This window comes from Typha latifolia, chromosome 3, assembly GCF_019914945.1.
Source record: "Typha latifolia isolate L0001 chromosome 3, TyphaL0001v2, whole genome shotgun sequence".
Taxonomy (NCBI): domain Eukaryota; kingdom Viridiplantae; phylum Streptophyta; class Magnoliopsida; order Poales; family Typhaceae; genus Typha; species Typha latifolia.
The window spans coordinates 886649-901239 of NC_133088.1; the positions used below are offsets into that span (position 1 = coordinate 886649).

Sequence of the window (14591 nt, forward strand, 5' to 3'; positions counted from 1 at the left end):
GTGTTTGTTTTTGTATTACATGAGGTTAAATGCTTAATTTTGCAGTAGAAAAAAAGATAAGTCATAATCAAGTTAAATTTAAAGCTAAAGCTAAACTATAAGGAGTAAACTGTACTTTGCCCATTACATTTTTCACCCTCTTAATTACTGTTTTAACCTTTGGACATCTTACTTCCAGGAAGAAAATAAAATGATAAACTTGATCAATTTTGAAGAATATAAGCCTTCTCTAAATATGTCATACACCCAATACTCCTTACCACAAGCTTGCAATTTTTTTTCCTTCCAATATAACTTGATGAAGAAAATAGATAGTTCTAATTTAGAAAAAAGAAAAGGGAAAAGAGAGAAAGTAGAGAAGAACAGATAAGCTAAGAGCTCATATAGACGACTTCAATTTGCTGAAAATGAAGAATAATTTTATGTGAACTAAACAAAAGATGCTTGTCCTCCTTTATTCATAGCGCACACAGGATGCTGCTGATAAGCAGTAACTATATACAACAAAAACCATATGTTCAATATTCCATGTTCAAACTTATCCGAATCAAAGATACAGAAATACAACAAGCTTCATGTAGCATGGACATGGATTCAATTAGACACGACCAGGCATCTTAACCCATTGTAGCTGCAGTTCGACTTCACCACTCTCCACATTCCTCAGCCTAAGAATCATATTTTGGACAATTTTTTCATTTTTCCATATGACGTGGCTCTCATCAGCTAGGCAATTTTCCTTGCAGGGTCTGACGACCCTTACCACGCTACCACTTGAGATGCCTTCAAGATCCAACTTGGCAACCTCTACAAAAGGCTGTATGTCAATCTCTGCGTCGCCCATCTTATCATCTTTACTGAATGTGTCCTTGTCGTAAACTTCCTACATGATACACCAATAATATAAGTAATTTGTAAGTAATATACAGGGTCGAGACATTTCTACCAATTGTAAATAATCTACTCTAAGAAACAAATCTGAAGATTCAATAATGTAAATCTTGACTTCTCATTATCAAAAGGAGACTTGATTTTTCCATCAGACTTAAGTTTTAGTCTCAACTTTTAAGAGATTGCGGTCCTGCTGAGTTTACTGAACTTATAGTAGATTAACCATAGAGATATTCAGTCCATGGTAAATCAAAGTAAATCTTAACCATGCATGTTGTCAGTATTGTCAATGAAGTATAAATTAAGTTATCTACCTGTATTCAGCTTAAAAAAATGAAATCACCGCCAAATTGGAAGATAAGAAAAATAAAACAAAAGGATCCTGCTTTATATTTGACTGACGGAAAGGGACACCTACCTCAATCATTATACAGTTTAAAGCTTAAACTAGGCAAATGACAGTGTCGATTGAGTTTGCTTCAGTTGCTTTACACAACTTCTTTGGTTCCCTCCGTATTAACAGCTCATTAGTTCTAACAATGTCCTTTAAATGGATCCAACTATTGCATAGAAACTATATATCCCTTGTTTTTACTAACAGAGGGCACAATACTGTACAACATAGTGAAAAATCAGCTTTAATTGAATCACCGAAGAACCACTCTAGTCACCGAATAATTAAGATATATTTATACACTTACAAGCCTGATTGGTACAACAGGATTTGCAATAGAAAGAGTTAGATCTTCATTCCACTCCGGATTAACATTTTTCTTTTTCACACTTGTCTTCAGTTTCTGCCCATAAAGAATAATTAGAAGATATTAATGATAACACAATGAAATAAAATGTAAGATTGCAGCATATGAAAGTAATTATTTCCTCAACTTTCTCCAAAAAAAGAAATGCAAAGTACCTGGATAACTAAACAGTTGCAATTAGATCAACCACCGCCTTAAATCACTATGATATTGCAACAAAAGATGGACATATGTTTAGACAAGAACATGCAAAACAATTTAATCCACAAGGTCACAAGTATTCATGATAAATGCTCAACAGGAATTAACCTACCGACGAATAAGTGCACAAGGAAAAGAGGAAAAGAAAATAACAAAATATTTGAGATCTAAGAAAGCTCATTTGGCTTCCCTGTATCACCATCATATTGCTCTGTTTCTGTTTTGAATCAGAATGAAAGAGAAAGAAGGCCAAACCAAGCCTTCCCCGTATTTTCATACAATTCAGCAAAATCTAAAAAATTAGAATGATGTGGCAACTCTCAGTCATCATTGATTCTCTACTACAACTTCAATTTTTTTGTTCTTTGGAGGATTAGACTTTTCTTCCTTCACTAAATTTTGTCTCCTATTTTCCTTTCGTCATGATGTCTAATTCCAATTCAGATATCTGGTAGGAGGATTTGCCGCAAGAGCATGAACGTACTAAACTTCGAGATGATATGCCGTATATCTAAAAAATTTCGGTACAACTTTCTCGAGAAATTTCACTAATTTCTTGATATATTTTCCCTGTTATTCCGGAAACTTTGCACAGATTTCGTGCTAGTTATTATGCCTCTTAGCCATCACATAAGCTAATATATTAAATATAGTATTATCATATAAATTCATGCTATCTTACATAATTTTTTTTTTCACTTTCCGATTAATAGCCGATAATTTCCAACTGTTCTCAATCCTAAATCTCTAATAAGATTGCACCCGAATACGAAATCGCTCGCGAATCACAAAACCTGCGAGAATAATTCAACCCAAAGCCCAATCTAAACAACGAAAGAGCAAACTCCACAAGGGAACACGTTACCTGGTTCCCCAACTTGAGGATGACGTAGGGATCGCTGCCCCTGGCGTCGCGGTAGGCGAGGTTGATCCCTCGCACGACCTTAACCCTAAGGAGGCCAAGAAGATGCTCCATTCTTGCCTGCACCCGCGCCCGCTTCGCGATTTGAAACCAACGAGGAGCTCCGCTGCCAACTTCTTTAATAAAATTCCGATCTAGTTTCGCTTCTTCTTCTCTTTTTTTTTAAAAAAAAAATTCATTTTTATCTTATTTGTTTTCAGTTTTTTTTTCCTCCTGTTAGACCATGACAACAGGGTTGACCGCGCGCGTGTGGCCCAAATCAAACTTGCCGTTTCCTGTGAAAGAACGGGTACATAGACGTTAATAAACTTCTTAATATCTTTTTACTTGTTATATTCTTAAATTTATTTTATAGAAACAAAGAGAGTAAATTTACAAGAAAATTAATTATGTTATATTTATTGAGAGGTGAATATAAAATTAGATAATAGATGAGGAAGTTTTCGTGTAATTACGTTGAGTAGAACCGATCAAAATAGAAGATGGATGGTTTATAAATAAAATGCTTACGTTAATTTACCAACTATTATAAATATGTAAGTTATTAGATAGCGGTAAGTTTTAGATTTTAGATTTTAAAATTTTATTTTGATTATTGAAAGTGGAGATTGAAATGATCACGATCTAATTTTAAATCGTGGATTTGTTAGGAAACAGGTGGGATTGCTAGTTTGGACTTTGGAGAAGAGGATTTCCCAATTAGAAAACAATGCCAAAATTTTTAATTTAAGGGCGAGAATTTAGTCGCGTAGATTGAAGGTGATTGATTACATGTTATCCAGTTGGCGGCTTGATGGAATCCGTCTTGGATGATGATCGCCAAAGATTGGTCTATTTAATCTTGAGCAATAAAAGTCGATTCTATTTTCTCGTTTATATTGATGAAACTTATATAAATAAAATCTAATAACTTGTAGACGACGTCAGTTGTGCTATAAATATATGCCGTATTTGATTGGTCACAAACATAGAATATGATGCAGATGGCCATTGGGTACTATCTTTTGAAAAATGACATTTTTATCACAAAAAAAAAATAACAAGAAAGGATCATCTTTAATCTATTTTATTGGGTTTAGTATTTTTATTTTATTTTCATATGTAGCATTGTTTATATTAATTAAGTGCGAGAGTTATGTTAATAGAGTCGGCATTCTGTTTCCTCTCTCATTCTGTGCATCGTAATGTAATCGATGCATTAGCAATTTTGATTAATAGAACTATTGTGCTACTATGAAAGCTCTAAGTTAACTAGCATGCTATATGTCATATAGGAAGAGTTATTTATTCCCACATATTATTATTATTGTTAGTAGTAGTAGTAGTAGTAGTAGTATTTACCTAATAATAAACACGGCCCAGTGGCTCAGTAGCTCATTGGCTCAGTTAATAGACAAAGCTGGAAGATAAAAACTAACTCCCGCTCTGAAGTGATCTTATCACCATTATCGCCAAGCCCACCTCCGCCACACACCGCCGTCGTTGCCACGATGGCTCTACGTCTACCAATTCCCTCCTCCGAAACCTCCATCCTCCGAAACCTCCGAACCTCTCCGAGACCTCTCCCTCCTCTCTCCAGATCTCTCCTCCTCTCCTCTTCGCCTCACCGGTTCGCACATCTCTCGCTCCTTCGCCGCCGTCGAAGGCCGGGCGTCGTCGTCGCCTCCGTCGGTAAGGAGGAGACCGAGGTGCGCGTCTCCGATGGCGAGCAGCAGGACGCCACCCCCGAGGACTTGGAAAACATCCGCGAGATCAAACGAGTCTCTCTCTTTCTCTTTTTACCGCTTTTTAGTTGGAAAATGAGCGATTTTTGCAAGATTTTGGTCTTAATTTGTTAAATATTCGTAGGTTTTGGAGCTTCTAAAGATCAACAGGGATATGCTTTTTGGTGAGGTAAGATAATCTTATCTGCAATCTTCATTTGACCTATTCAATTCGAAGAATTAAATAACAAACTTACTACCGAGTAATCTTTATATGGGATTTATAAAAGTACCGATTTGTGAGTTTTTTAATTTTATTTTATTTTCTGTTCTTTTGTGGTATTGCAGGTTAAGTTAACAATTATGATTGAGGACCCTAGAGATATCGAGCGTAAGCGATTGCTTGGCATAGAGGACCCTGATGATCTCACTAGGGATGATTTGGCTGCTGCTCTGGAAGACGTATGTTCTTCAGTTCTGTAAGATGCATGACTTTGGTCCTTTGTATTTAGAAATCATCTGTAGATCTTACATTGGTAATCACTGCGTTGTTGAAATATGTATTAGATAATTATTTCTTAGTAATCTATTGATTTGGGTATGATTATAAGAGAGCTTCATTTCAAGTAATAAGAGCGTTAAATGACAAACCAACATCCATGTTAGGATTTAGGAAAGTTGGTTCAGGAGGTTGAAGCAGATAAGGTAGGGCATTGTGCTCTATACTGGCCTGTTTGAGTTCAGAGTACAGTAAGATTGCTGAAATTTTCTGGCCTTCACTTCAGAAAGTTGACCCCATATGAAGGATCATTTATAGCTAGTTGACACTGCATTACATTTCGGATTCAATTGAACCCTCATCCTTCAGTCTTACTAGATGGTCTTCTGTGGGTTCATAACTACCTGATTTGTTTTCTTGCAACTTAAAACTAAACCTTAGAAGGACTGAAAGTCATAGTCATCTCTGGGAGTTAGTAAAATATTTTACCAAGTTGTATTATCTGTCTCTACTGCCTAGTGACTTAATTTTGAACCACTCTTATTTGGTTGAAGAGGTTATTATACTCACATATGGCAGAGAAGCAGTATAACAGAAAAATTATGGAAGTAAAGAATTTTATCATCTTTATGCTTATATTCAGCACTATAGACAGCTTTCTTATCTCCAGGAGTTGCTTTGTCATTCATTCAAGCTCAGTGAAATCTAGCATGGTGTTCTACTTTGCTATCTTCTAGTTCTTCATACATGGCCTGGTGTGAGGCACTAATTATCCTGTAATTTGATAGGTAAATGAGGGGAGAATTCCGGAGAATCGTGCTGCTCTCCGTTTGCTCGCTAAGGAGATGACAGAATGGCCTGATCTTGAGGTAACACTTACTTTTTCCTTACATCATATTACAAACTTCTTATTGCTCACTTGCAACTCTATTTGAAGCTAATACAGTTTAGCTTATTTAAAGAGTAATATAGTAACTCTCTTAGCCTTTACGCTTTATGGATGAAGCCAAAAACCAAGTTTTCAGATAGTCCATATTTGGTCAATCAATTTTTTTATCAACCTAATGGAATTAGAAGTGCAACTTCTTAATGGTGTCCTGCCATGGCCATCTATCTACTTGAATCGCCCCAAGTTGCAAGTGCACCTATGGTTTGGCCAATGCTTATCTTGTTCCTTTCCTGCATCATCTAGCATTTGGTATAGTAAACTTGAACGTCTTGCATTGCCCTTCTCTTGTACAGGTTGAAGTGCAGAAAAAGAAGAGCAGGCCCACCAAATCTCTCTATGCAAAAGCCACAGACACAGGAGTGGATCTTCAAACAGCTGCCAAGAGACTTAACATTGACTGGGATACTGCTGCTGATATTGAATCAGAAGATGAGAGCGAGGACATAGAAGTTCCCTCAGCTGTGGTAGGTCATTATCCTTAAATGGGTTTTTTTTCTTTAATATCGAAACATTTAATCAAAGTAAAGACAGTTGAGTTGGCCTAATATTGATCCTACTGAAATTGTTGGTCGAAACCATCATTAGGGTTCAAATGAAATGTGCATAACTGACACAGCTATTCCATTAATAATTTCCTGATCTTTTAATCATGTTTTTGGGTTTTAAACATTCCATACTGTTGTGCAGGGATATGGTGCTCTTTACCTGGTGACAGCGCTGCCGCTTCTGATCGGAATATCTGTCGTTTTGATCCTTTTCTATAATTCTCTCCAGTAGTAGCTTGGTCATCTTTTTTGTTTTTGTTTGCAAATTCAACTTTTTTATCAATCAAAGAGCATGGTTTCTGTAGGCCTTTGCCACATATTTTGGTGATTCAACAGACAGCAAGTTCCCATCGATTGTCAATTTTCAGATTAAAGTGTAGCATGTATATAATTGTAAAATAGCACATGGTACATAAGCTTGACTATTTTTGCAGCTTAATCATCGCTCCTCCACTTACAGGGCTCCCCACAATTTGTTATCAAAGTTATTTGCTTTAGATTTTTAATTCTTGGAGTAGATTCACAAAAGGGTACACGTATAGTTTCAATGAAGTGTTAAGCTCTTCCTTTGTACTTCATCACCAAGCTTTTAGAGGTTTACTGTAATATTATTACTTGATTATTTGTATTCTTTCTTTTGGAATTACAGACTAAGGGAGTACTAATATTGGCAAAATACCTATCCTTATGTGTACGTGGAGTTCAATTCAGTGTGCTTAACAGCAATAGATTCTTGCAGCCGGGTTAATAGAATTCTTTCTCAGACTTCATTGCAATTATCTTGAATCGGCAGCAATATTAATTACACCTCGTGCAGCATCTCATTTGTTTAAGTATAAGAGCTTACCAGATGGTTCTAAAAGTTGGGTCACACGAATGGCAAGCGAACTGGTAAGCATGTTTTCTTTATCTTAATCATACTTTTCACTATAATTCTCTTATCTGTCTTTTTTTAATTGCAGCCCTATTTTAGATGCCGGCAGCGGAGAATCGTGGCATTCATATCCTGGATAAGATTAGTAAGTCATTTATTATAGCTAACACAAGTTCCTTTGTAATCTGTGCAGCGTTGACAACCCGGCATGTTAGAAGAACATGAAGAACACTATGCCATACCGTGCTCTCCACCACCCCATAAAGTCAACCTTCACTTCTTCAAGTACGTGAAAGCTTCCTTCGTTTTCTTCCAATCCGTAACATTTGGAAATCATGCAATCTTTTGAAAAGAATGCCTTGGAAGGGTATCAACCCTGCGAGAAAGAAATTAAAAGAGATGGTAAAGAAGTGGGAGAAGACGGTGATCCTTGCTGCTCTCTTTCCCCTTCTGAAGGAAAACAAATTCTTGTGGAGCATCTATCATTGAATCAACTGGAAGAGCTGGAAGATCATCCATTATCAGTCCCGGATGTGTTCACCGAAGTCGTAATGCATTCGCCGACTCTGCCACCTCTTCGAACACCAAAGTTCATCAGCTCCAGCCTACCATGTTCCACCGTCTCATCGCCACAATGCAGTTCGGCGATGATGAGGAGTTTCAAGCAATGGGATGATCCACCTCCTCTCGCGCAACCATCCCTTGATTCTCTGGCTCTCAAGCACTCTGCAGCATTGTCTCGCTTTGCCCTGGAACAGGCAGTATCCCTTTCTAGTAGCAAGTCTTGCAGAGATGGAAAATCTTACGCACCAGCTGACGACTTCGACTTCCTGCCGAGAAAGCCCAGCATTTATCGATCTGGCACTGGTGGTGGATCTCATTCGACAAATGGATCTCCGAAGAAGATTCATGAAGAAAAATTCAAATGCGGAGCCCTGTGCTTACATCTGCCTAGTTTTTCCAAGAAGAAACCAATACAAGTAACAACTAACAAAAGTGAGCATGGAATTCGGGCAAGCAGTGTATCAACTGCAATTTCCCTTGAGAAATTTGAGTGTGGGTTATGGTCATCCGACATTTTAAGAGATAATGTCGAAACTGATGAGGCTCGCCGTTCGTACTTCGACATGCCATCTGAGCTCACAAAGAGTAGAATGAGCAGTACTGATTCGCCAGTCAAGACGGCCTTTATCTTTGATAATGATCGGAAAGGAGTCCTGAAGAAGAGCCCGTCATATAAGTCGCCTGAATTATCGAATCGTCGTGTTAGATTCTCGACGTCTTCTCCTCTCTCATATCCATCATCGCCATCATCTGCTTGTATCTCACCAACGCTGCGGAAGGCTCGGGAGGAGTTCAATGCCTTTCTGGAAGCACAAAGTGCATGAACGTGTATGCAAGTTGTGTCAACTAGACCAGAGTAATTTCATGCACTTGATGTCTATATCTGCTCTTCTATTCTCTGCTTCTTCTTTCTTTTCTTTTTTTCCCTTTTGTTAATGGTTTGGTTGCCAATTTCTTTGAGAAACGGCAGCCACCGAATCGAATCGGCTGTCACATTGCCTGAATTTATCATCCGAGTGTTTTGAATGGCATCACATATCTTCTATCTTGAACAGTCTCATGATTCACCCACGTACTAGTGGACCCACTGTTCTTTGTTGGGCAAGTTGTAAGTTAATCATAGGTTAAACAAATTAGTCTTTTCTAGCTATATATACATATTGAACAATCGGATTAATTTTAAAAAAATAATAATAATAACTAGTTCAAACTGTGTGCACGTAATGTATTCGTATAAATTTAATATTTTTCTGATAACTTCTTTATAGCACATAGCGTAGCCGTCTGATGGAAAGCAAAGGAGATTCAGTGCAAATAAAAAAAAAGTTTGATATAACCATTGAAACCTAATTTAATCTCAAACGTTAGCCATTAGGTAAGATTCAATATTTAATAGTGACTCTCAGTAGTACTCAATCCCCGGAAGAAGGTTCTATCACAACAATTATTTACTTCAATCTACTTCCCCTATCCCACTTTATTAATTCCCTTAATGGTGCAAAATCCGGTCAACTTAACCAACTAGGATGCCTCCTCTATAGATGTAGTTGTGTATCCATCAATCTCTAGTATTCTCTGCACGTCAATCTCATGGAATAGTTGGAAATAATGACATAAACCGTAGTGAATTATCCAGAGAACTCCCTCTATGTATATTGTAAACACCCGAGGTTGCTATGAATCCATCAGTTGCTATTCTTTATTGTACTCCAATAATGGAATAATCGGAAATTGTGACAAGCAGCCTCGATATATAACTTTATTCAGACTTGCATTTTTTTTCAAGAAAAAAAAGAAGGTCAAAATATATCATTTACTTAGATTTTTACAAGCTTAATAAAGCAAATAAGAGAAGGTAATTTCAATAAATATCTACTATTTGGCGAAAGCCAACAAGGCAACAACGTAATAAGAATCTATGAACTGAATACTCGATAAGCCTAGATCGCTGCTGGCCGGTGGTGAGCCAGACTTGCACTCGTGGTGGGGGTGGGCGCCTATGAACTGAACTGCCAGTCTGTTCCAGACGTCTTCGTGGTCGATGCACCAATGGGGCTTTGCATCATCACACCGGTTTCCTCTTTTGGTAATCAATCAACCTTGTCGGTGGATTTCTTTCTTTTATAAAAAAAAAAACTTAATTTTGCCAGCGGTGCATAAATGTCTGCCTTTTTCACACGGCTCTTCAGGACGATGCAAATGGATCTCTATAAGCTCTAAACTTTAAAGTAAATGATAAGTTAATATTAATTAAAGCATAGTGCTAAACAGTCAGCGTTGCGTTTAGATCGAGTTTAAGTTTTTTTTTTTTCAAAAAAAAAAATTTAGTTTGATGAATACTGAATTAGTTTTGAATTCAAACACATGTTTAATGTAAAATAGGTGTATCTAAACTCAATTTTCTAATTTCTATCTGGCTATTACATATTTACTAGGAAAAAGAAAAGGTCTAAGTATTATTTCAGTCACTCTCTTCTCTCGTCTCCTTGTTTTTATAACTAAATTTATAATTTACTTAAATCTAATTAAGGTGCCATATTTAAGGTTGAAAAATAAGAGTAGCTAATCAGATTTTGGTGTTCAATTACGTCGAAATGAATCTTACTTCTTACGCTTAATTTCTCTTTGCAATAAGCGCATTAAAAATAACATAATTATATCAAAGACCCTTTAAAACTACTTCCTATTTTCACAGACTCCCCATTTATTTTCCATATTATATTAACCCTATTCAACTATGTAAACTTCTCAAAAGTCTCTTACGATTAGTTCTCCATCTAATTTTTCCATTACAATTATAAAAATAATAATAATATCATTTGATCAATTTTAAATAATCCGAAGGCTATGCTACCTTTATTTTAAAAGAGATTAATGGTAAAAGAGTAGTCGACAATTTCTAGGCGTGAGATGGATCACAAAAAATATAAATAAAAAAATCTATATAAAAATAAGTAATAATTTAAGGAGTCTAAATGTAATTCTTTCTTTAACCGTAGATTTCATTTGACTCGTACATATCTAAAGATGATTGATTAGTCATATACTGTTCGACCTACCAAACCCAAAGACTTCTACTCCATAAATCACAGCCGTGTACCATTAGAACTAAAATTGGATTCCTTATCAATCTAATGTAATCATGATCATGCGAAGATAGCTTACGGCCATGGTGGGCCACTGCCAACGACACAGGCTACAACATTCCATTATGTCACTGTTAATGACGCGGTGGCTTTCAATTCCTCATATCATTTTACATGCACCCACTCTCTTAACCCTGACACGGTGGCTCGATCATCTCGTATCCTCGCATGCATCTCCACCGCTGGAAAATCACACAAAGAGTATGGTCCTCATCATTCTCATTATACACACGAACAAGAAATACAAGTTGGTATAAATTATTTATACACCGAAAAATTTATTAGATGGTAGGAAAAAATAAGAATCAATTAAGCCCGCCAAACTGGTGGTTGGCACGGTCAAGATTATTGGCGAGTGTGCGTCAGCCTGCGTCCGATCGTCTTGAGCTCGAACCTCTTGATCGACCCGGCGAGCCGCCGGAGCGTGTCGTCGAGCAGGTAAGGTGTTCGATCAAATGCCAACTCGGTGGCATTGGAGAATTCTCCGCATGGCTCTCTGCGGTTGGCGATGGTCCCATGGTAGTGGAAGTACTTGATCCTGCCATCCGTTTTGTGTAGGCTTTTGCCTGCAATATTCTGCGACATGTGCACCCCAGTGGCAAACGCGTTTCGTGGCTGGATTGCATATTTGCGATCCCTCCGGATCCCCCTCTTCACATCCCTGTACACCAATTTCTCGAATCCCCACATCCTACGCATTGCAAAGAGATGGAATCAGTACACAAACTCAAAGGCATTTGGATTTTGGGGGGGGTCATTAATTAGTTCACATGCGTAAGGGAATAATTCTCGGGTGGAAGGAAGCAACGAAAAAAATTCTCGGGATAGACAAATGTCTTGGTCTCAGGTCGTATTTGGTGACAAGCTATTATTAGTAGGTGACACTTTAGTAAAATAAACATCACGTCATAGCAGCAGCAGCAGTTCTTCCACCACCACTAGACGCTAACACAAGCGTTCACTGAATAATAAACTAATAATTGCTAGTTCTTAATTTGACCCATCTTCTCTAGAAACTTAAGTTTTAATCTTTTTAATACCTACGGTTTCCCTTATATATTTTTTAATTGATAAATAAATTTAAACTAACTGGTGTTGGAGAATTCTTATGACAAATAAATTATGTGGGATCCAAACTCCGAACCTCCTGTTTTCGTATCATATTAATTGAGGGAATTACAACTAAATTAATTGGCACATTTAAAACCTCCTAAATGTTTCTAACAAACCGTTTAATTTATTTCGTGATTAATTTCAGGCGTTTCAATGGGCGTTGTACTCTCGTTTTAGGGAAAAGTAGAATGGTTATTCGATATTTATCGTCTATCAGGATGTAGATGTAGTTAACCCTTTAATCCTCTAAAATTCTAACACAAGTAAAACTGAGATTGCGAGGAGAATAAGCAACATACCTTGAGTTTTTTCCGACATCATCGGATCGGCATAACTTGCTGGACATGGGCATCTGCTGGATAGTGAACTGGGTGTAATCCGAGAAGGAAGCAAGCAAGGAATCCAGCGTATTCTTCGGCTCAACGTAGATGAACTCGTCGACATCAAAGAAGAAAATCCACTTCGCCATGAATCGATAGCGATGTAAGCAGTCATTGACGACCAAAAACTGGTTATGGTAGTACCCATCAAACCTCTCCTGCTCCATGATGTCTTGGAGCGTCACGATGCCCTTCTCCATCCACGGCCGGAGCACCTCCATGACTCCCTCGTGGACGCCGCCGGCGTCGTGGATGACGAAATGGGACTTATTTCCGAATAACTTGGCGTGGTATGCTATCCACTCCCTCACTCTCTGCGGGCTAAGATTGCCGTAGAGCGAAGAGCCGCAGTATAAATAGTCGTACTTGGGCGGCGCCGTGAAGAGAGAAGAGTTCACCTTCCCCGGCGCCTCTTCTATCGCTAGAAAACTCTCTGTCAAGTCCATCTCCCTATCGGCTCCGCCGCCGGTGGTGGCGTGGACCATGAGACGCCCGCCGGAGCCGTCGGCGCCGACGTCGACTGGGAAAGTACAGTTCACGACGACAACGGTGTAGACCCGGCCGTAGCCCCAGTCGGGGAGGATCTTGTAAGCAGAGCTGGTGATGGAGGCGTTGTTGGTGGTGGAATCGTGGGGGATCCACTCGCATTGGAAGGACGGCTTCGCGAAGACATGGAGGGGCTTGGAAGCGAGGCCGATGGCGGCGAAGGAGTTGGGCCCGCCGCGATAAGCGCCCATGAGAATGAAAAGGTACGCGCCGGAGCCGACAGGGTTGAAGACCCGCTTGACGACGGAGTCGGCGGTGGTCTCCTCTCGACGAGGGAGAGGGGGAGGCTCGGAAGAGAGCTGGGTGAGGCAGGAGCGGATGTGGGAGGACTGGATGCCGGCGATGGAGGGGAGGAATTGGATGATGGTGGCGAGAGTGCAGATGAAGAAGAGGGAGGTGAGGAGGAGCTTCATGTCCGCGCAGTTCCAGATCACGCCGACGACCACATTCCTCTCTTTCTCCTTCTCCTTTGCCATTGGAGCTCGAATGGTCGTCGGAGGAAAAGTGAAAGCGGAGGATGAGGAGGAGGAGAAGGTGCTTTACTTTAAAGAGAGCACTTGTTAGAGATTCTTAGAGAGGGGAAAGAGATCCTTACTTTGGGTAGTGGAAGGAAAGGGGAATGAGTTTTATAAGTAGGCGAGTGTTATGGTGTCCCAAAGATAGAATAGAAAAGGAAAGGAGGAGAAGGGGAAGGGGAAGGGGAAGGAGAAGGGTATAAAGGTCAATAGCGATGGTACGACGCGTGGAGAGAGGAAGAGACGAGAAAGCGGTCCCACTGCCTTTGGCGACCGTCATGTTTGCGTGCGGCGAGGCTTCTGGATTTCTTCGAGCGGTGGTTCGATGCACAGACGTGTATGGTGACGGTGCGTTTGATTCCGCTGCTCCCTGTGCGGCACGTGGACGAAAACAATGAAGTTTGATGTTGACAGCTGTTCTTTTCTGACTTTTGGTGGACCGGGTGGTTGGCGATGGAGAAGGCATGCACGAAAAGGACAAATCTGTTCTCTGGCCTCGGCCCCTTACAAGACGTGGGCTTTTCTTATTGGGCCCTTTTGGTGGCACGCGTTCCTTCTTTCTATCCTCGTAAAGGCCTGCTAATGGACAAATGGGGCTTGACTTCCGAGCCGGGCCCCGTATGACGCCTTTTTGATGAGGCCCTGTTAATTAATCCATGCATGTTAAATTAAGCTTCTTGATACGAAGAGAGATCCCAAAATATTCATGTGAATATATTACATGCACATATATACAATGTACACTTATCTACCTATCTATCTGCATGTATGTATGTATGTATGTATGTATGTATGTATGTATGTATATGTTTCAGCACTTAATTCAGAACTATGTAGTTCTCTCTGTTTTAAGTCACTTGAATTTGTTACTATAGAATGATAAATGTTATTTTTTTTGAGAGAGAGAGAGAATGACACAAGAAAATCATACATTGGATTTCATGACACTTAGAATATGTATGTATGTATATGTTTCAGCACT

General features: G+C 39.1%; 4 protein-coding genes across 7 annotated transcripts; 2 read left to right on the forward strand and 2 right to left on the reverse strand.

The window, feature by feature from the left end:
* Nucleotides 1-397: 397 nt before the first annotated feature.
* On the reverse strand, nucleotides 398-2998 carry LOC140783336 (protein C2-DOMAIN ABA-RELATED 3-like). Its single transcript, XM_073130200.1, has 3 exons — nucleotides 2719-2998; nucleotides 1593-1688; nucleotides 398-883 (listed from the first exon to the last, which is right to left on the reverse strand). The coding sequence occupies exons 1-3, from the start codon at nucleotides 2827-2829 to the stop codon at nucleotides 599-601; spliced, it is 492 nt and encodes a 163-aa protein (XP_072986301.1). The 5' UTR covers nucleotides 2830-2998; the 3' UTR covers nucleotides 398-598.
* Nucleotides 2999-4133: 1135 nt separating this feature from the next.
* On the forward strand, nucleotides 4134-6896 carry LOC140785105 (protein CHLOROPLAST ENHANCING STRESS TOLERANCE, chloroplastic). Its single transcript, XM_073132839.1, has 6 exons — nucleotides 4134-4535; nucleotides 4624-4668; nucleotides 4827-4940; nucleotides 5766-5846; nucleotides 6220-6390; nucleotides 6614-6896. The coding sequence occupies exons 1-6, from the start codon at nucleotides 4266-4268 to the stop codon at nucleotides 6701-6703; spliced, it is 771 nt and encodes a 256-aa protein (XP_072988940.1). The 5' UTR covers nucleotides 4134-4265; the 3' UTR covers nucleotides 6704-6896.
* Nucleotides 6897-7035: 139 nt separating this feature from the next.
* Nucleotides 7036-8963, forward strand: LOC140785103 (uncharacterized). Of its 4 annotated transcripts, none has more exons than XM_073132835.1 (3): nucleotides 7036-7362; nucleotides 7434-7630; nucleotides 7712-8963. In XM_073132835.1, the coding sequence occupies exons 2-3, from the start codon at nucleotides 7567-7569 to the stop codon at nucleotides 8731-8733; spliced, it is 1086 nt and encodes a 361-aa protein (XP_072988936.1). In that variant the 5' UTR covers nucleotides 7036-7362; nucleotides 7434-7566; the 3' UTR covers nucleotides 8734-8963. The 4 variants fall into 4 exon arrangements, with proteins under 4 accessions (XP_072988936.1, XP_072988938.1, XP_072988937.1 ...); XM_073132837.1 differs by having other exon boundaries at nucleotides 7802-8963; XM_073132836.1 differs by having other exon boundaries at nucleotides 7539-7630.
* A 2160-nt stretch (nucleotides 8964-11123) lies between these two features.
* On the reverse strand, nucleotides 11124-13778 carry LOC140784327 (galactan beta-1,4-galactosyltransferase GALS3). The gene is made up of 2 exons (XM_073131659.1): nucleotides 12468-13778; nucleotides 11124-11746 (listed from the first exon to the last, which is right to left on the reverse strand). Exons 1-2 carry the CDS (start codon nucleotides 13568-13570, stop codon nucleotides 11401-11403), a joined length of 1449 nt encoding a protein of 482 aa, XP_072987760.1. The 5' UTR covers nucleotides 13571-13778; the 3' UTR covers nucleotides 11124-11400.
* Between the last annotated feature and the right edge of the window lie 813 nt (nucleotides 13779-14591).